General features: G+C 38.2%; 2 protein-coding genes across 2 annotated transcripts; both read left to right on the forward strand.

Moving 5' to 3' along the window:
- LOC133517185 (exosome complex component RRP45) lies at positions 1-19,623 on the forward strand. The gene is made up of 7 exons (XM_061850385.1): positions 1-154; positions 238-332; positions 614-836; positions 6,560-6,780; positions 9,825-10,076; positions 11,304-11,488; positions 19,174-19,623. The coding sequence occupies exons 1-7, from the start codon at positions 89-91 to the stop codon at positions 19,278-19,280; spliced, it is 1,149 nt and encodes a 382-aa protein (XP_061706369.1). The 5' UTR covers positions 1-88; the 3' UTR covers positions 19,281-19,623.
- Positions 12,001-16,287, forward strand: LOC133517183 (uncharacterized protein K02A2.6-like). Its single transcript, XM_061850382.1, has one exon. It carries the CDS (start codon positions 12,175-12,177, stop codon positions 16,210-16,212), a length of 4,038 nt encoding a protein of 1,345 aa, XP_061706366.1. The 5' UTR covers positions 12,001-12,174; the 3' UTR covers positions 16,213-16,287.
- Positions 19,624-20,034: the final 411 nt, after the last annotated feature.

Genomic DNA, 20,034 nt, shown 5'->3' on the forward strand with positions numbered 1-20,034 from the left:
CTTAGTGCTTAGAGAAGAGGTTATATTTCGTGAAATACTACTTAAACCAAAAACAAACTTTATTAGTTTCTGTATAACATTTTTCAAAATGAGGGAATCTTTTTTGTCTAACTGTGAAAAGAGCTTTTTACAAAGAATTATTTCAGAAGGACATGTAAGTTATCTACAAAACCATAGAAACTGGCTACTAGTTTCTCAATTATAAACTTTTAAAACTAATATACTTATTTTTTACAGCGTCTCGATGGAAGAAGTTATAATGAAAGTAGATATGTGGATATAGCATTTGGTTCTCAATACGGTAGTTGTATTGTATCTCTGGGCGAGACAAAGTAAGCTCTACAAATAGCTAGTACTTTAACTGTTAAACTTTGCTTATGTGTAGGACAGTCGTTTTGTGGTTGAATCTTAGATGAGAGACAATCCACAGAAGAATGGTGAGCTAAATCTTTAAACACTCACTGCCCTCATCATACCTCAAAATGATCCTTGGAGACCAGTAGCAGCAATATGAGCATGAGCAAATTGTAAATGATATATAAATGCAACATCTTCTATATTATTTTAACCACTTATCACTTTTTATATTCATAGGTTGTTTTATTTATTTTAGAGTTCTAGCGCAAGTTTCTTGTGAAGTTGTCCAGCCTAAGGCCACAAGACCAAATGAGGGTATTTTGTACATAAATGTGGAGTTGAGCCCCATGGCCGCCCCTCAGTTTGAAGCAAACCGCCAGACAGACCTGTCTGTGTATCTAAATAGACTGCTTGAGAAATGCTATAAGGACTCAAAATGTATTGATTTGGAAACACTTTGTATTGTTGCAGAAGAAAAGGTAACTTTTAACAATATTACCATTACATTATTTGCTTTATGTTTTAGTGATGTTATGATGTTATTAAAAAAAGAGAGAACAATATATTAACCTTTTAACCGCCACCGTCGGCTATGGCCGACATCTGAAAGACTTGCCAAGGACACCAACGACGGCTACAGCCGACAGTTTTGCCAATGCAATGGGGACTAATGCGGGACTCCGTAAAGTTCCATTTCATTCAAATAATTGTGATCGCCTGCGTCGGGGGCACGGCATATTCCTTCGCCGTCTGGCGTTCAAAAGGTTAAAATCTGACCGTAATTGTTATATTGATCTACACAATGTGGAATCTTATTGCAATGCCATCAATTTAAACTTAGGTAATTACAAATAAATACATTGAAATTTCTTTATTCCATGATAAATATTGTACTATACATTTGCACCAATGTTTCTCTTTTCATCATGATCATCCAAACATAACATAATAATGACATCAGACTTTCAATCCTGAGGTCGCAGGTTCAAATCCTGGCTCGTACCAATGAGTTTTTCGGAACTTATGTAGAGAATATCATTTGATATTCACCACTAGCTTTTCGGTAAAGGAAAACATTCTGAGGAAACTTGTATAAATCTTCGAAAAAATTCAAAGCTGTATGTGAATTCCCCAACCCATATTGGGCCAACGTGGGGACTATAGCCCAACCCTCTCGCGCATGAGAGGAGGCCTGTGCCCAGCAGTGGGACGTCTTCTTCTTCCTAGCGTTGTCCCGGCATATTGCCTGGGCTCATGGGAGCCTGGGTTCCGCTTGACAACTAATCCCAAGATTTGGCGTAGGCACTAGTTTTTACGAAAGTGACTGCCATGTGACCTTCCAACCCACAGGGTAAAACTAGGCCTTGTTAGGATTAGTCTGGTTTCCTCACGATGTTTTCCTTCACCGAAAAGTGACTGGTAAATATCAAATGATATTTCGTACATCAGTGTTGCCAGCAGTGAGACGTATTTATAACATAATAAAAAATATAAAATCAATGAATTGTCTCTCCCAATGAGGATCATCATATATTAAGAAAATGTATCATTCAATGATTTTATTGATATGAAATTGATGTAAACATTTTGGGATCGTCATTACAGTCAGAGTTGGGCATTATTAAAATACTTTTTCATCGAAATAATTATTCTAATAAGCAATTTTTCATCATGCGCATAGTATAAAGATAAGTGGCTTTAGTTTCCTTGACGCAAACCATGCACCATCCAATTTTAACCGTGAATCATTCAAAACTGTTATCATAACATAGGTTATCTACATGGCACTGTGTTGTCAAAAAGAATCCAAGGAACTTATTCTCTTTACACATAGCATTGGTAAGATACCTGTGCGTGGTGGTAGTTGAACGTTTCGACCGTATGTTTAACGGTATATTATGTAAGCAAACTTAAGTGAGCATGTTTTTTGATTGTTACAAAAAAAAACTGGTAATATTAAATATGTACCTACTCTCCTTGCTGAGGTTTTTTAGTTGTGGAGACTGATATGTTTAAGCCGACACGGGCTATAATACTTTTTAAAGTAAGTATAACTACAGTGAGACTCATTTTCACACAAAATAGGCAAAATGGTTGTCGATTTGCAGAATATGCCCAGCATAACTAACTAACTACAATGAGACACCTCATTTGGTTCTCGTATGTTTCTTTCCTTTTAACGAATTTTTTAATTGCACAGGATTTTGACTCTTGGAGACGCTATACATCTCTAAGCAGGGACCGGAACCGGTTACCTTAACCGGGGTTTTTCATAGGGTTATTTTAGAAGTGGTTATAAAAACCCCAACCATATCGGTAACCTTCTGATAAGGTTAATTGTTGATTCGGTAACCGTATCAGATCGAGTTAACTTGTGTTGCCGGTAACCGAAATAAAAACCCAGTCTATTCAGTTAACTAAAAACAGGGTTATGGACCAGTTCAAACGATTGCAATCTTTACGCACGCTTAAATTCAACTTATTATTCAATAATCGTAGTTGGCATGAGCTGTCTCTGATGCCTCTACCTCAAACAAGTTTTTTTGCCGGTAACGTCGTTCTTGTCAATTCAAACAATACTGCACTTTGATTCCTTAGGCTAAAATTGAAAATATTATTGAGCGATTATAGTATTGTTTGGAGCGCAGCCGCAACGCGGGGCTTTCCTTTGTGTATCTTTATACCTGTGTGTTCCTATTGTTTTTGTTAATTTCAGGGCAATTCTAGTTTAGACTTTTCAAAGAAAGGGTGTTGTAAGTATACAACATTCTAACCTAATTCCGATTTTTTTACTTTTTTAGTAATATCATGCTCTTATTTAGCTCATATTTTTTGGCTAGACAGATTATTATTTTACTATTTTAGAGTTCATACTTGGTTTAGATGTGTGAAGAAAAAGTTAACTCTCAACAGACTCGACAAGATACGAGTAAAGGCATGTAAATGATAGACCTTACTTTCACTCCACTCCACTCTCACTCCCACTCCCACCCCCACTCGCACTCACCCACCCCCACCCAAAACGCGAGATAATCGTGAACAAACTTACGGGTCAAACTGATAACCTCCTTTTTTTAAGGCGGTTTAAAATTAGAGTCTAATATTGTATTACTCGAATGGCAATAATATTGCAAATTTTGAGTTAATGCATCAGTAATACGCCTGTATAGAAAGCTACTTTAAATGTAGCAAAACAATAAGCAACCAATAATAAAGGTTAGATAACTGAATAAAAACTCAACAAAAACCCGATGGGGTTTTGAGATAAACTCAGTTAAAGGTTAACCTTTCAATAAACTTTACCAGTACAACCAGGTAACAGTATTGATAGGGTTAAGCGTAAAGAGGGGTTTTCCGGTCCTTGTCTCTAAGGATAAAAATAAATAAATAAAATAATAAATATTATAGGACATTATTACACAAATTGACTAAGTCCCACAGTAAGCTCAATAAGGCTTGAGTTGAGGGTACTTAGACAACGATATATATAATATATGTATAAATATTTATAAATACTTAAATACATAGAAAACACCCATGACTCAGGAACAAATATCCATGCTCATCACACGAATAAATGCCCTTACCAGGATTTGAACCCAGGACCATCGGCTTCGTAGGCAGGGTCACTAGGCCAGACCGGTCGTCAAATTTAATTTCATAAACTATAGAATTTTTTAGTTCTGACACTTAGAGACATTTACACCTCTAATAATTTTAGTTTCTTTTTTGTAGGTATGTGTTTAGTTTGTGTTTTTAGTATTATTATTATAGTTTTTTTTTTGTGATTCGACATTAAGAGACTTAATACATCTCTAATCTCTAAGTAATTATTAAAATACTTTAGGTTGAATTGATATTTTCAGTTAGTTGTATTTTATAAGTGTGGATGTGTTTTTTTTGCTTGTATTGTAGGTACCTATGTAAATTTCTAAATTTACTAATTTCCATGTTGACGTGTAAAAGTGGTCTATTTGCTGAATAAATGTTGAAGTTTGAAGTGTTAGATGGACTGTGGGACAAAGCCCTCCAACTTTCTTCCGTATTATTTTGTATAGTGCTGCGATAGGCAGACACTCATATTGGCACGTCAGTGCATATTGAGTGATCAGCACATTTAATATAGATCTTGCGCCTCCACTCGATAAGGGATTTCCTCTTCTGTCACGTACAATAATTATATATAATGATGGAATATTAAGTATCTGGGGATTCAAGTGGTCAAGCTGAGAGACAATACATCTGTTAACCTGTATACTGTGTTAAGTGATTCAACCCCTCCACCCCGGCGCTCTGCCTATTACATGGCGACCGTAGACACGAATTCTGTGTGAGGATACTGCGGATATAAAATCATCATGGACGACGACAATGAAGAGGACTTTGAGGACGAGTTGGTGGCGTCGAGCTTACCCAGTGATTTATTGTTTTGTTAATTTGGGTAATCAACGTACCAAGATGGGTGGTCTGAAACGGAGAATGAGATCATAATGATAAACGAAGGAAAATGTTATGGTAACCGCTGCCAGTATCAGTATTGCTTCATTGGCTTCGGCGGGTTTGGATTTGTCGGAGGTCCGGGATGTCGTCGGCTACGCGTCTGGTTACGCATTGCTGCCGGGTGCTGGAGTGTCAAGCGGTACGGATAGGTAGCGATTCTTCGTGAAAATGTTTAGGTGATATGTTTATGATTAGTTTTTTTTTTTTAATATTCATGTGTTATATATGTGTTTATTTTGTTTAATGAGTAGTCTAGATAAGTTATTAGGGGGGCCAAGTGTTAAAAGTTGGAGTCCTTAGTAGAGCAATATTGTAAGGAAAAGAAGTTGCAGCTGTGGATTTTGATGTTGAGGTGAGCGGATATTCTCGGCGATTAGCAAATCGGGGATTTTTAATTTATTAAGGTCGGATACGGTACGAGTATCGAAAATTACCGATGTTTATTTAGAGATGCCTCTTTCTTTGCATTCTAAAAATGATTGTATCGAATTTGTTTCTGCACACTCAAACTATAATCGCGGTGCGATTAGTGCGAGTCAGCAAGGTCGAGGACGGGTTTTTTCGCGAGTAGGCAGAAATCATGTAGTTTCTGTACGTTAGACGGATAGTGTAATGTCAATGTTAGTCAGGACGTGATTTAGGTGGATGACATATGTATGTGATGAATTTGTTTTTTTTTTTTCGTGTCTAACGAAGATTATGTAAATATTTGGTATTATAATACTAGTTATCACATAGATGTAACTTGTTTAGAAGGGAATTATCAAGTTTTCGTTTTTTACGGATTATATATAGATAAGGATTACTGGTTGAGGATTCTAACGGATTATACTTAAACAAATAAACTGGACACGACACTATGATACTACGTCTTTGGAGCTTACCCAGCCTAGAGTAGTAGATATCATGAAAGGGACGCAAGAAGATACAGAATTAATAATTTGGTCGAGTAAATAATGATAAGATTGATAGAATATTCGGAACGTCCCGGTAAAAATGACACTGATGATGTTGTTACGTAAATTCTGAATTTGCATAGATCAGGATACTCTATTAACGAAGGCACGCTTAGACGTATCGTTACGAGACTTGGTTTATACAGTGCAGAAGTTTAAAATATGATACTGATAATGCTGTTGTGTGAACTCTACAATTTATATGAATCAAGATTCTCCATGAACGAAGGCACGCATAGACGTATCGTTACGAGACTTGATCATGGTATGGAAAGGTCCCAAAGTAGACATTAGGATTATTTATGGCTCTTTGTGGAAAAGTTTAAATATAGTAGAGTTGTTCTATATTAAAATGAGCACAAGTAAAAAGGATGTTACAATGTTGATTAATTAATGTCTTTCGCGCGGGACATGATGAATTACATAGGTTATGTAGGAACTATTTAGTTTTAAGTAATTATTAAAATACTTTAGGTTGAATTGATATTTTCAGTTAGTTGTATTTTATAAGTGTGGATGTGTTTTTTTTGCTTGTATTGTAGGTACCTATGTAAATTTCTAAATTTACTAATTTCCATGTTGACGTGTAAAAGTGGTCTATTTGCTGAATAAATGTTGAAGTTTGAAGTGTTAGATGGACTGTGGGACAAAGCCCTCCAACTTTCTTCCGTATTATTTTGTATAGTGCATTACATTCTCCTGTCGTTACCTATACTTCTCTAAATACTCTCCCATAAACATTTCAGGTATGGTCACTACGTGTAGACATAAAAGTCCTAAACCACGCTGGCAACCTCATTGAATGTGCCAGTATAGCAGCGCTCACAGCACTCGCTCATTTCAAGAGACCTGACGTCACTCGCAACGGCGATGCTGTAACTATACACACTATGGCAGAAAAGGATCCCATTCCCACTGTGCTATATCACTATCCAGTATGCCTGACTTTCGCTATATTTAGTAATGAGTAAGTATTGATTTCTGTTATAGGGTTAAGGTCCTTATCAGTGGCCTTCAGTAGGTAACTATTAGGGGCTTCTTCAATGAACTGATTAAATACTAATTATAAGGCCTGTACTCGCAATATACGTAGGTACTAGTTAAATTGTGCTGGGTTTAGGGCATAGGAACATGCTCATCAGCTAGGCTAGGCTTACAGAATTTGTGACAATGAATATTATGTATAATTAGGCGGGTCCATACTGACCGAGCGTACGCGCGAGGCAATTTCGTCACGTACAATACGGCCAGTGTAGATGTGCCGGTTTGAGCGTGAAGAAATTGCCTCGCGCGTATGCTTGCTCTGTGTGGATCCGCCTGCTGTCATAATATCTAATTATAGCCCTAACATTCAATATGATGATTCCGTAGTAGAATAGTAGAGGAAATCCAACCAAATCTCATAAGTCGAGTGGGCCCGACGGAATCGACTGCTTACCATCAGGCAGGCCGTATGGTTGTTTGCCACCGACGTAGTATAAAAAAAAATCCCTCCGATTGTGCTGAAGATATGTGCTCCTGAGTTGGCACCGGTCTTAACGCGTCTTTTTCGGCTCTCTTACTCTTCTGGCGTAGTCCCAACCTCGTGGAAGTCAGCTTTGGTACACCCGATCCCTAAAAAAGGCGACCGCTCAAATCCATCCAACTACAGGCCAATAGCTATAACCTCCCTTTTCTCGAAGATAATGGAGTCCATTATCAACTGCCAGCTCCTTCGGTACCTGGAGGACCACCAGTTGCTTAGTGACCGACAATACGGATTCCGTAGAGGTCGCTCGGCTGGTGATCTTCTAGTTTACCTGACACATCGTTGGGCACAGGCGATCGAGACAAAGGGTGAAGCATTGGCTGTTAGTTTGGATATAGCGAAGGCCTTCGATCGCGTTTGGCATAAAGCACTTCTTTCGAAGCTACCATCTTATGGGCTTCCCGAGAGATTATGTGTATGGGTCAGGAGCTTTCTAGCAGACAGAAGCATAAAGGTCGTAGTTGACGGTATATGCTCAGACTCCATGTCTGTGAATGCTGGTGTCCCTCAAGGCTGTGTGCTATCACCCACCCTATTCCTTCTTCATATCAATGACATGCTGCAAATCAGCGGCATTCATTGTTATGCTGATGATAGTACGGGTGATGCGTCTTACACCGGCCGCACCAATATCTCTCGGGAAAACGTCATAGAGAGCCGGAACAAACTTGTGTCTGAAATTGAGACTTCCCTAAACGAAGTCTCTGAATGGGGTCGACTTAACTTAGTCCGTTTCAACCCTACCAAGACACAAGTTTGCGCGTTTACCGCAAAAAAGTTAGAGTTTGTCGTATCACCTCGTTTTGAGAGCACTCCCCTGATTGCCACACCCGGTATCGGAATCCTTGGCGTCGGCATCTCGAGTGAAGTCCAGTTCCGCGGCCATCTAGAGGGTAAGGCTAAATTAGTCTCAAAAAAGCTCGGTGTGCTCAACAGATCGAGACAGTATTTCACACCGGCCCAACGCCTACAGCTTTATAAGGCGCAGGTGCGCCCGCACATGGAATACTGTTCTCATCTATGGGCAGGGGCACCCCAGTACCAGCTTCTCCCTCTGGACCGCATCCAACGAAGAGCGACTCGAATTGTCGACTGCCAGTGTATTTCGGATCGGCTTGACTCCTTGGCGCTGCGTAAAGATGTGGCCTCGCTCTGCATTTTCTATCGCATGTACAACGGGGAGTGCTCCGAGGAATTGTTCGGATTAATCCCTGCCGCTTCTTTTCGCCATCGCCCTACGCGACAACATTTCCATCCTCACCACTTAGATGGTTGGCAGTCCTCAACTGTGCGTTTTTCCAGGAACTTTCTGCCTCGCACTGCTAAACTGTGGAATGAACTGTCGCCTGCGGTATTTCCGGACCGATACGACCTTCAAACTTTCAAGAAAAGAGCGTACTCCCATCTCAAAGGCCGGCAACGCACTTACAACCCCTCTGGTGTTGCAGGTGTCCATGGGCGGCGGTAATCGCTTACCATCAGGTGATCCGTCTGCTCGTTTGCCTCCTCTACCATAAAAAAAAAAAAACGTAGTCAACGTCAATAATTCACGAACCAGTAAATGTGCATTATTACATGAGTACCCTAAAAATTTATTGTATTGTTTTTAATCTAGGGATGCCCAAGTGAACGCATGTCACATCATGTCACTTGTGCGTTGCCGTTCCTATTCCTTTATAAACTTAGCGAAATTCTTGGAAGGAAATTAGCATAATTTCAAAACTAGCTAATACATTCTTGAGAGGATAGAACAGTCATAATAACAGATAGCCCTATGTACAGAGGGTGCATGGAAGAAGAGGAAACAACAAAAATCATTCTTCTAGACTGCAAACAGGTACACTAAAAGAGGCAGTTAGCAACCTGAAAACATTGCTAGGCTTCGTGGAGGAGCTGGGGTGGTTAGAGTACCGCTACCTCGTTTCACGCAAAGTAGGCACAATGGTTGTAGACTTGCGGAAAATGCCCAGAAACACTAACAGTCATAATAAAAGCTCACTCCCGTGGACAGTGATTAACACAATGTGTGGACCCTATAGGTAGTGCTTGCTACTGCTGTAAGAATAAGAAACAGCATAGGTGCTTCGGAGCCTTCTGTTTATTGGCGTGACATTTAAAAAACAATTTTCGATATAATCCGTTTACATATTTTATTTCAACTATCGCGGTAAGAGAAGACAATATTTAAGTTTACGATTTAGGAATCCTCACAAAGGTGCGTGCGTAAACTAAAAGGGGTACCGGTTTCATAGACGTGACGTGAAGTTTCAATGACAAGTTTAAGTTTGCCATTAAGTCATATGGTAGCAGACCCTCCAACCTGCACGGTTCTTATAAGTAGGTAGGTAATAAGACTAATGAGAATGGGCGGCTGACGGATGCAAATTACGTCAAAATAATGACGAACGATACCTAAGTATATAAAAATAGTACATAAAACTTATTGAGATTGTATTGTTTAAAGACCCATTTTCCTCTTTCAGCATACTCATTTCAGACCCCAGTTTAATAGAAGAGTCAGTATGCACAAGCAGTACAGACGAGGGCATCAACACCGGCGGTGGCCTTTTAGTTATCGGCATGAACCAGTACAAGGAACTCTGCTTACTAGATCTGACAGGCGCCGCTATCTACAACCCCAACTTGGTACACAAAGCCATCTTGAGCGCAGCCACTAGGAGTAAAGATGTTGTTGATATGATCAAGACCTGTATTGTTAGTGATGACACAAAGAGGTACTACTTTGGCTTCATAATTCATATAATGACCATAGCACATGCGTTTCATACGACGTTTTTCAACACACTTGCGAGGAAAAAAGAAACTTTCATATTAATCAAATTTTAATTGTTAAATCGGTTAGTAAAAGTCTTATCTGTCATACTATACAAGGTGCCCGTGAGCATTGCGAGACATTTTAACTAAGCATGCCTGGTAATATTTATAGAAACTAAAATGTCATATAAAATTGTCAGGATTAGTTTTAGAGATAATTAAATGTTTTTCGAAATCATTCTTTCGCCATTAGTCGGTACAAAACACATTTTTGACTGCGGTATTGCCACTGTGAGGTCTAATCTGGACATACCTATTGATTGACATCGAAAAATTAAAAAAATGTATTCGAGAGGTTACCCCCAAATAAAAAAAAAACTTTTTAGTTAATTTTAGGTTATGTATTTATCAATAAAAATTACGTTTTATGTACAGGAGTGTTCAAAAAAAGGGAAAAAAAAAACAAAAAAAAAGTTTTTTTGTCCAATTTCACAAACCTCATATAACATTTTTTGCTTCTGTTGCCATCAGGAATGCACCGTTAAAATCTCTCGCAATGCTCACGGGCACCTTGTATAAGAAGATATAAGAAGAGATTCTGACAAATTCAACCCCTAAGGAGGTTAAAAAGGGGTTGAAGTTTTCGAGGGGTATCGCGTTCAAGTTTTATTTTAAGCTAGGAAGTTGAAACTTCGTGAAAAGGTATTATAATAAAATAGAAGAATAGCGATTTCAACGTTTTTGGAAATTCATTCCCTAAAGGGGATGAAAGTTTGTATGGGGAATAAGTTTTATTTTAAGCTAGAAAATTGAAACTTCGTAATAAGACATTTCCATAAAATAAGAAAAAAGTAATTTCAGCGTTTTTGAAAATTCATCCCCTCTTAGGGTTAAAAAGGGTTGAAAGTTTGTAATGGGAACGATTTTTGGAGGGACTTGAAATTAGTATGAAGAGAAAATGTTACAAAGTACGAAGAATAATTTTAGTGTTAAAAAGAGATTGGAAGTGTGTTTTGGAAAATAAATCCACGTGGACGAAGTCGTGAGCAACAGCTAGAATCCAATAAAACCTATTCAGCTAACCTAACCTACCTTACTGCTTGTTTTGTTTTTAGCTTACCTTACTGGGCACGTCAAAACTAGGACCTACATAATTTCCTCTAACTTTTTCATTTCTCTACTTTCAGACAAAAACGAGTGAAGATAAACTTCTCAGACATAATAACCAACGAGCACGTGCTGTCTCTAAGCAGACGCGACGTGAGCATTCGTCTTAAGCATTACAACGTGGACGACGTTCCGCCGCAAGACGACGACATGGAGGACATGGAGAGCGACGGCGTGGAGGAAGTGGAACCCAGCAAATATGATGGTGGGTGTATCAACTATTTCTTGCTGTTATTCTGTCCCATGAGTGCGCTGGTGGCCTAGCGGTAAAAGCGTGCGACTTGCAATTCTGAGGTCGCTGGTTCAAACCCCTGCTGGTTGATTGTCAAGCTATTTAGGGTTTACTTTACATTAGACATATACCTTTACCCCCTTATTCATAAACGTCTACTAAAGTTGACAAGCCGCTAATAATAGTTTGTCCCTTTCCGACATATTGGTATGATGGAAAGGGACAAACGATTATTAGCGGCTTGTCAACTTTAGTAGACATTTATGAATAAGGGGGTTAGTATTGACAACCAAATTAAGAGCTTGACCCTTAAATGGCTCAACAATTAATAAATAATTATGTGTTAGTTAGTGATTCAGTAAACTAAAATCACTAACTAACACAATTATTTATGTGTTAGTGAAAAGTCAGGGAATTGTCAGGGAAATTTAATGGAGATTGTCATATTATGTATGTGGGTATGCAGCGGATTTGCATTTGTGAGGTCTACCTGTCTCTAAAAATATACAGTGAGTCATTGCTCGATCTCGTTGTGTTATTGAAGTGTTCCCTATACTTTTACATGGCGCAGCCGGTTAAAGTGATAAAAAGTGCATAATTTAAAAAGCAGAAGACAAGAAAGTGAAGATAGTAAGAAAATTTGGAAAAAAAAAAACAAGATGGAATCGGTTCTTACTCCCCCTTTGCCGTTTAAGTTTGAGGAAAATGTAACCAATATGGCGTTTGGCAGTTTGTGTGAATCTTGGGAGAAGTGGAAGAATGGTTTTCAAATATACGTTAAGGCATGCGAACTTAATAAGAAAACAGAAGAAATACAAATGAACATTTTTTTACACGTCGTAGGGGAACAGTGCCGTGAGATAATAGAACAAAGTACGACGAAATGTACAACATTAGCGGCTCTAATAGGTCAAGTCGATAATCATTTTAAAGCGAAAAAAAATGTAACGGTCGAGCGTCATCGGTTTTTTACTCGTCAACAAGGTGAACACGAGTCCATAGACCAATACGTTTTTGAGTTGAGAAAGTTGGCTCAGTCGTGCGAGTTTGGTAACTTAAACGACGGATTAATAAAGGATAGACTCGTATGTGGAATCGTGAGCGCAGCGATTAGAGAGCGACTGTTACGCGAAGACGACCTAACGCTAAATAAAGCGTTAGAAATATGTCGGGCTGCTATAGTGTCGAAAATGTATTCGGAGGACATTAAACGCGAGTGTACTAGTGAGACAAAAGGTAACGAAGTGTGTGCGGTAGCTAACAAAGAAGTGTACGAGTTGAATCGGTCAGGTGCGAAAGACGAAGCAAAATCGAGTCGTGGTATGAGTTCCGGACGAGGATGGCGCGGGCGCGGATGGGCGCATGGCGCGGGGCGCAGTGGCGCGCCGGGCGCGGCAGGCCCGGCCGGCGCTCAGCACCGCGCGCCGTACGCATATCGCGGAGGGCGGTGCGGTCAGTGCGGCGGCGTGCACAAAAAGTACGATTGTCCGGCGTATGGCAGAAGCTGCATGAAATGTTCCAGACCAAATCATTTTGCCAGGATGTGCAGGGTGTACATGGTGGAAGAGTCTGAGGACCAGGTAAATAATATTAAAAACCGATGTTGTGACTGTTGTGAGGAGTGGAACACGGAATTAAAAATAAATAATGTACCTGTGTGTTTTAAATTAGATACGGGAGCAGAGGTTAACATACTCCCTAAACGTTATCTGACAAAATTAGGTATTTCGAGTAAGGATTTGTCAAAAACAAATACAAGACTTACTGAATATTCTGGTGCTGGTCTTAATGTCATAGGAAAGATTTTCTTGCGAGTCAGATACAAAAATAATTTATATGTATTAGAGTTTAAAATTGTTGATTTAAATTCCGCGCCGATACTGGGACGGTATGCGTGTAAAGAGTTAAATTTGGTCAGGCGAGTTATGTCTGTGGAGCAGTCTAATGATAATGATCCGGATTTTATAAAGAAATTCAGTGATGTTTTTCATGGCATAGGTTGTCTTCCTGGCGAGTATAAAATTCAATTAAAATCAGATGCGGTACCGGTAATTCATGCACCGAGGAAATTACCATTTGCGATAAAGGATGCGGTCAAAAATAAGTTGTTAGAGATGGAAGCTCAGGGTATAATTGCTAAAGTTGAGGGTCCTTCGGACTGGGTTAGTAGTATAACGGTAGTTAAAAAATCTAACGGAGATTTGCGTATTTGTTTGGATCCTAAAGAGCTAAATAATGCTATAAAGCGAGAACACTTTCGACTTCCCACCATCGATGAGATTGTGTCCAATTTGTCAGGCGCGCGGTACTTTAGTACCCTTGACGCGAGCTCAGGTTTCTGGCAGGTGCGGCTAGACGAGACTAGTAGGTATTGTACATTTAATACGCCGTTTGGAAGGTATAAGTTTTTACGAATGCCATATGGAATCTGTTCTGCGTCTGAAGTGTTTCACAAAAAGATATATGAAAATTTTGATGATATTGAAGGGGTATGTATGTACATAGATGATTTATTGGTGTATGGCCGTACCAAGGAGGAGCATGATCAGCGGTTGAAAAATGTGTTGGAGAGGTGTGTGAAAGTGAACCTTAAACTTAATAGAAATAAATGTCGGTTTGGTTTGGAAGAGATAAAGTACTTAGGACATCGCATAACAAAGGACGGTCTGAGCCCGGATGACTCGCACATAACAGCAATAAAAAATATGCCTACACCTACAAATAGGAAGGATATTGAACGATTTTTAGGGCTTATTACGTACGTAGGAACGTTCATACCAAATTTATCAGATAAGACTCAACCATTAAGAGAGTTATTAAAAAAGGAAGTTGAATGGCATTGGGATGAGTCGCAGAGTAAATGTTTTAGTGATCTAAAAGAATGCTTGATGAAGAGACCAGTGTTACAGTATTATAGCATGAATCAGCCTATAACTATCTCGGTAGATGCGAGTAAAAGTGGCCTTGGCTGTTGTCTGATGCAAAATAACCTACCCGTATGCTATGCTTCCAAGTCGTTAACTAAAACGGAGCAACGTTACGCACAGATTGAAAAGGAGTTGTATGCTTGTTTGTTTGCATGTGAGCGATTTTATCCGTACATATATGGAAGATCGGATATTACGATCGAGACCGATCACAAACCATTAATTAGTATAATAAAAAAGCCTATAGTAGACTCGCCATCTCGCCTACAAAGAATGTTATTACGGTTGCAGCGTTATACTTTTAAATTGGTATATAAGCCGGGTAAACATCTGTATATAGCGGATACGCTGTCGCGCGCATACGAGCCGAGCGCGAGCGTCGAGCATGCTGGCCGCGAGGCGCTGCACGACGAGGTGTGTGCTGTGGAGCGAGCGCTGGCCGTGGTCGCCAACGACCACTTCACCGACCACCAGTTTGTCGCGCTACAAAAACAAACTGACACCGACGACGAACTGGTGCAGTTAAGAAAATGTATTTTAAAAGGGTGGCCCGATGATAGGAAAGATTTAGTAGACGTATTAAGGCCTTATTGGACTTATAGGGATGAGATAACTGTGGCACAAGGGTTAGTTTGGAAAGGTGATAGGATAGTTATACCCAGGTCCCTAAGAAAGGATATGTTAACAAAACTACATATAGGGCACATGGGCAAGGAAAAATGTAAATTACGAGCGAGAGAAATAATGTTTTGGCCGTGCATCACTAATGACATAGATAATTTAATAAATAATTGTAATATCTGTCTGTCGCATAGGAAACATAATCAAAAGGAAGAATTGATTCCACATGAAATTCCAGATGAACCGTGGGTGAAGATAGGTGTGGATTTGTTTCAGATACATGGGGTCGACTATTTACTGTTAGTCGACTATTATAGCAAGTTTATAGAAATTACAAAGTTATTGTCAACAACGTCAGATTACGTAATATCATCTCTTAAGGATATCTTTTGTCGCCAAGGGATACCTAGTGTAGTGATGTCAGATGGGGGACCACAGTTCACGTCTTTGAGTTTCAAAAAGTTTGCTGATGAATGGCAATTCACACATAAAATGTCGTCTCCAAGATATGCACAGTCTAACGGTCAGATAGAACGGACAGTTCAAACTGTGAAAAATATTATAATTAAAACAAGTGAAAATCGCACTGATTACAGGTTAGGCCTTCTAGAATATTTAAATACGCCTTTATCTTATGATTTAGCATCGCCAGCTCAACTACTTCAAAGTAGAAAGATGAGAAGTATAATTCCAATGTGTCCAGAGCTTCTAAAACCAAAAATTCAAAATTATGTAAAAGACAAGTTACTTAATAAAAAGCACATACAGAAAAAATATTACGATCGTAACGCCAAAAACTTGCCTACTTTATCAGTAGCGGATAAAGTTAAAGTATTATTGGATCCAAATAAAAAAGGTTGGTCATCTGGAACAATATCAAAAGTTATAGGCCCACGCAGCTATAAAATTAAGTTACTTAATGGTAATGAAATAATAAGAAATCGTAGGCATATTATAAGAGACTCGCCGCACAGAAATGACGCGCCTGATTTGGACCTACTCTTTGATTTAGATGACGTAATGCCGTCCCCGTCATCAAGCGCCACCCCGCGCTTTGTAAACAACACTGTACCAAATAATGGTAATAATATTGTTACTCGTTCCGGCAGGATAGTGAGGGCTCCAGATAGATGGGGTGACTGGATCTAACAACACATGTCAGTGCTCCACAGAGGATGGAACGCATCCTACATAACTTATATGTACTAAAATAATCAAAATAGAACACCTATACTATGTTATTATTATAAATACAACAAATTATGCATGAATGACATTTTAGTAATTACCATGTAGTACACAAAACCTGCAATTATATTTTATATGTACATATTAATAATTTATTATGAAGTACGCAAGTTAATTTTGAAGTCATAGCAATGTAAACCTTGTTTATTGCCAACTTGGTCGAGTTTTGAATAATCTGTTGTGTAAAAACAAAAATTAATCCTTAATATGCGAAGTTCATTATTGTATATTTTAAATACCTAGTGACACACTTATTGTGTTATCAATGCAGTTAATATTGAATGAGATTTATTGTATTTTGTCGCTATATACCTGTCAGTCTATTGGAAGTGAGGTAGTACTTACTAGGGAAAATTCTTTATTATAATATCATTAAAATAAAATCAAGTTTGTAACCCAATGTGCCATTATTGTTGTGCAATTACCTACTATTATTATTAGTTATAGACACTGTAAAATAATTAAATTTATTTCAGAAGTCTTTAATGTATTGAATTGAAATCTAAAATGTAAAAAAAAATTATATATATATATATATGCATGCTGAATGCGACTAAATTTTTTTTGTTTTGTTTTGAAAAGGGAAGATGTCATATTATGTATGTGGGTATGCAGCGGATTTGCATTTGTGAGGTCTACCTGTCTCTAAAAATATACAGTGAGTCATTGCTCGATCTCGTTGTGTTATTGAAGTGTTCCCTATACTTTTACAGAGATCAGGGAATAAAAATTGTCTCTGTATGTACATAATAAAAAAACATATTATTAATTTTACAATCTCTAAACATTATATATCTACTACTCGTATAATAGGTTAATAATAGGTAAATGCGACCGCGCGGCGCACGTGCCACTGTATTACTCGGAAATCGCCGCCGGCGGGGATGTCAAAGGTTGTAGCGTTTTTACTTTCTTTATACTACCTATTCTACTATAGCCCCGCGCGACGTGAAGACTATACAAGGTTTTCAGGCTCGAGTACATTCCCAGCACTAAAATTTTGCTCAGTACGTTGGCTCGAGAACTTTAACGTTGTTTATCGCGCCACTAAAATTATACCCAATGTTGAAAAATATGTGCAGGGAATTAAAAACGAAAACCAAGCACCTGACAGCGCAAGCTTTACAGTAGTAAATGCTGCATTGGTAGACAAATTATTAAAGGCCTTTTTTCAATCGGTGGCGGTGCAAGTGGAGCCATTTTTAACATTATTTCAATCCGAGGCACCACTAGCTCCATTTTTATACGAATCACTTTTGGTCACACTGAAAAAATCATGCAAAGAGTTGTTAAAGCGGATGTATTGGATTCTGCCACGAATATCACCTCGATTGACTTGAAAAAGGAGTCTAATCTGATAAACGCGAAAGAAATCGACTTGGGCTTCGCTATAAAGAATGCTCTTCGAAATAGCCGCGATATCAAAAAATATGAAAAAAATCGTGAAAGTAAAGCTCAGTAAACTGCTTCCACCCTCGAGGACTTTTAGTATGTTTATCTGGAGACCACAACTTATAACTACTTATACCAATTTTCAAAATAAAAATGGTCATGGTGTTATCCCACGAAAACGCTTATAGTGAGCGTGGCTTTTCCATCAATAAGGAGATATTATTATAGTAGAAAATCTTTCGCAAGAGTCTATAATTGCGCAAAGACGCGTTTATGACGCTATATCCTACCACGGAGGTATAGACAAAATAAATATTGAAAAAAAAAGATCCACTGGAGGAGCTACACAAGAAAGAAAAATTTAAGTTCAGAGGCGAAAATCGGAGCAGAAAAAAGAAAAACTGCGGAAATGGTCAGAGAACTAAAAAGGCAAAAAAATCTCGAAGGAGCTGCCAAAGAAGCTGCGTTATTGGAAAAACAGATTACCAAGTTGCAATAGATTTTGTTATTATTTTTTCAAATATATAATAAACATGATAACTGATGACTAGGTAGTTTTGTTTCAGTTATAGGTACCCAAAATTTTTAACCGACTGCAAAAAATGAGGTTTTTCAATTTGTCGCTTTTGTACCATAACACGCAAAACGTTTAAGTCTAGTACTTACTAATACGATTAAGGCCCGTATAAAGTTTTCCCCTCCCCCAGATAATTTTGCAAAAACTCAAAAATGTATTCCAATTATATATTTTATATTTATTGCATTTAACCCTTTAGTCCGTAGCGGCAACATACAAGTTGCCATCATACTTAAAACAAAAACGCATCTCCACAATAAGAATTACGGTTCGAAATCGAATGACTAGGAAGGAATGTCAAATGGTTAAGATTATGGCCAGGGAAAAACGCCTGGAAAACCGGGAAAAGTCAGGGAATTTTGGTTGTAGTAAATAGTGGTCACCCTGTAGTATATTTCTCAAATCGGGAGCACCGACTGTACTGGAATCGCTTCGATTTTTTTGTCCATAAACTCGATTTATATTCGATAGAAGAATCGATATAAAATCAATCATAAAAACGACGATTTATTATTACCTACACCTTAGAATCGGATCACCGTGGCGATAGTGTTGCACATCACAAAATCGCTTGCGTGACGTCATAGTAGCCATCAAAAAATTGACACGCTCGGTCCCCATACTATTGAGCATGTTTGCGGCGTCTAGGTGGTCTGTGCTGTGGACTCTGTGGTTGTGCACGCAAAGGGACTACGTCAAGTTGTGCCAACCCTAATAATTGCTCGGAGCACTGCTTAGCCGAATGGAACCGAGAATTCCTGAATGCTGCAGTTTCTCCCTCCTGCCACAACACATATAGCGCCATCTAGTTCGCTGTTAAACTCGGAGGCACTATTTTTTCTTAAAATTAACACTTGTCTACTTATAACTCTTATTTTATTTATTTTCTTCAGTTGTATCGTCAGTGCCTCAAACTGCTGAAGTTGTATCTCAAAAAAGTGCTTCAGGATGGGTGGAAGTTTCGTCAGAATCAGAAGAAGACTGTACTATAGTAGAGTAATAGTCATAATATATGTTACATAAAATGTAATAAAAATCCATTTTACAATTTACTGTTATTATCTCTTAACAGTACTACATTATTAGCATTGCATTTCCCTCATAAATTAACAATCATATCGTACGTAACACTTTGACACTGCAAGGATAGTATAATACAGAAATATTGGCTAATTATACTACATGGAAATAAATATTATTGAATAATGAAGTTAATTTCATCATCAGATGCTTACAGATTTATACAATGGTTAAAACATCCTATCAGTTCATTTATTGATAATAATTCCATAAAATTATTTAAAATGTCACGCAATAAAATAATGAAGGATTATTAAACATCACACGTTGATTTTCATTTCTCAATACATTATGTCTTGATACAAGAAAACAGGTGTATTATACTGCAATCAAATAAATAAATAATATACAATTACCAAGACTAAATTACAAAACAATTTTGTATCAAAATGCCTAACAACTACACAAACTTAACCCTTTTCCAGGCATAGTACGATTTATCGACCACATATGCGACAATAGAATTTCAACTTTAGCATTCCGAGTTAAAGTTCAAATTAGAATGCACTTTCGGGTAATGTGTCTTGTTTTCAAATGAATCATCATCATCAAAGCTGGATTAATTTTAATATACTTATTTGAATTTTTTGAGAAAACCTTGTAGATTGCAACGGCCTGGATAAGGGTTAAGAACGATTCTTACCGAACGGGCGGAGTCAGGCCGCGGCGACCGC

This window comes from Cydia pomonella, chromosome 4 (genome assembly GCF_033807575.1).
Source record: "Cydia pomonella isolate Wapato2018A chromosome 4, ilCydPomo1, whole genome shotgun sequence".
Classification (NCBI taxonomy): Eukaryota; Metazoa; Arthropoda; class Insecta; order Lepidoptera; family Tortricidae; genus Cydia; species Cydia pomonella.

Bases quoted from the DNA above. Each gene is read 5' to 3' on its own strand.
- LOC133517185 (XM_061850385.1), top strand. From the start codon at position 89: ATGAGGGAATCTTTTTTGTCTAACTGTGAAAAGAGCTTTTTACAAAGA. The intron at 155-237 runs GTAAGTTATCTA...TATTTTTTACAG, and splicing joins GAATTATTTCAGAAGGACAT to CGTCTCGATGGAAGAAGTTA. The intron at 333-613 runs GTAAGCTCTACA...TATTTATTTTAG, and splicing joins GTATCTCTGGGCGAGACAAA to AGTTCTAGCGCAAGTTTCTT.
- LOC133517183 (XM_061850382.1), top strand. From the start codon at position 12,175: ATGGAATCGGTTCTTACTCCCCCTTTGCCGTTTAAGTTTGAGGAAAAT.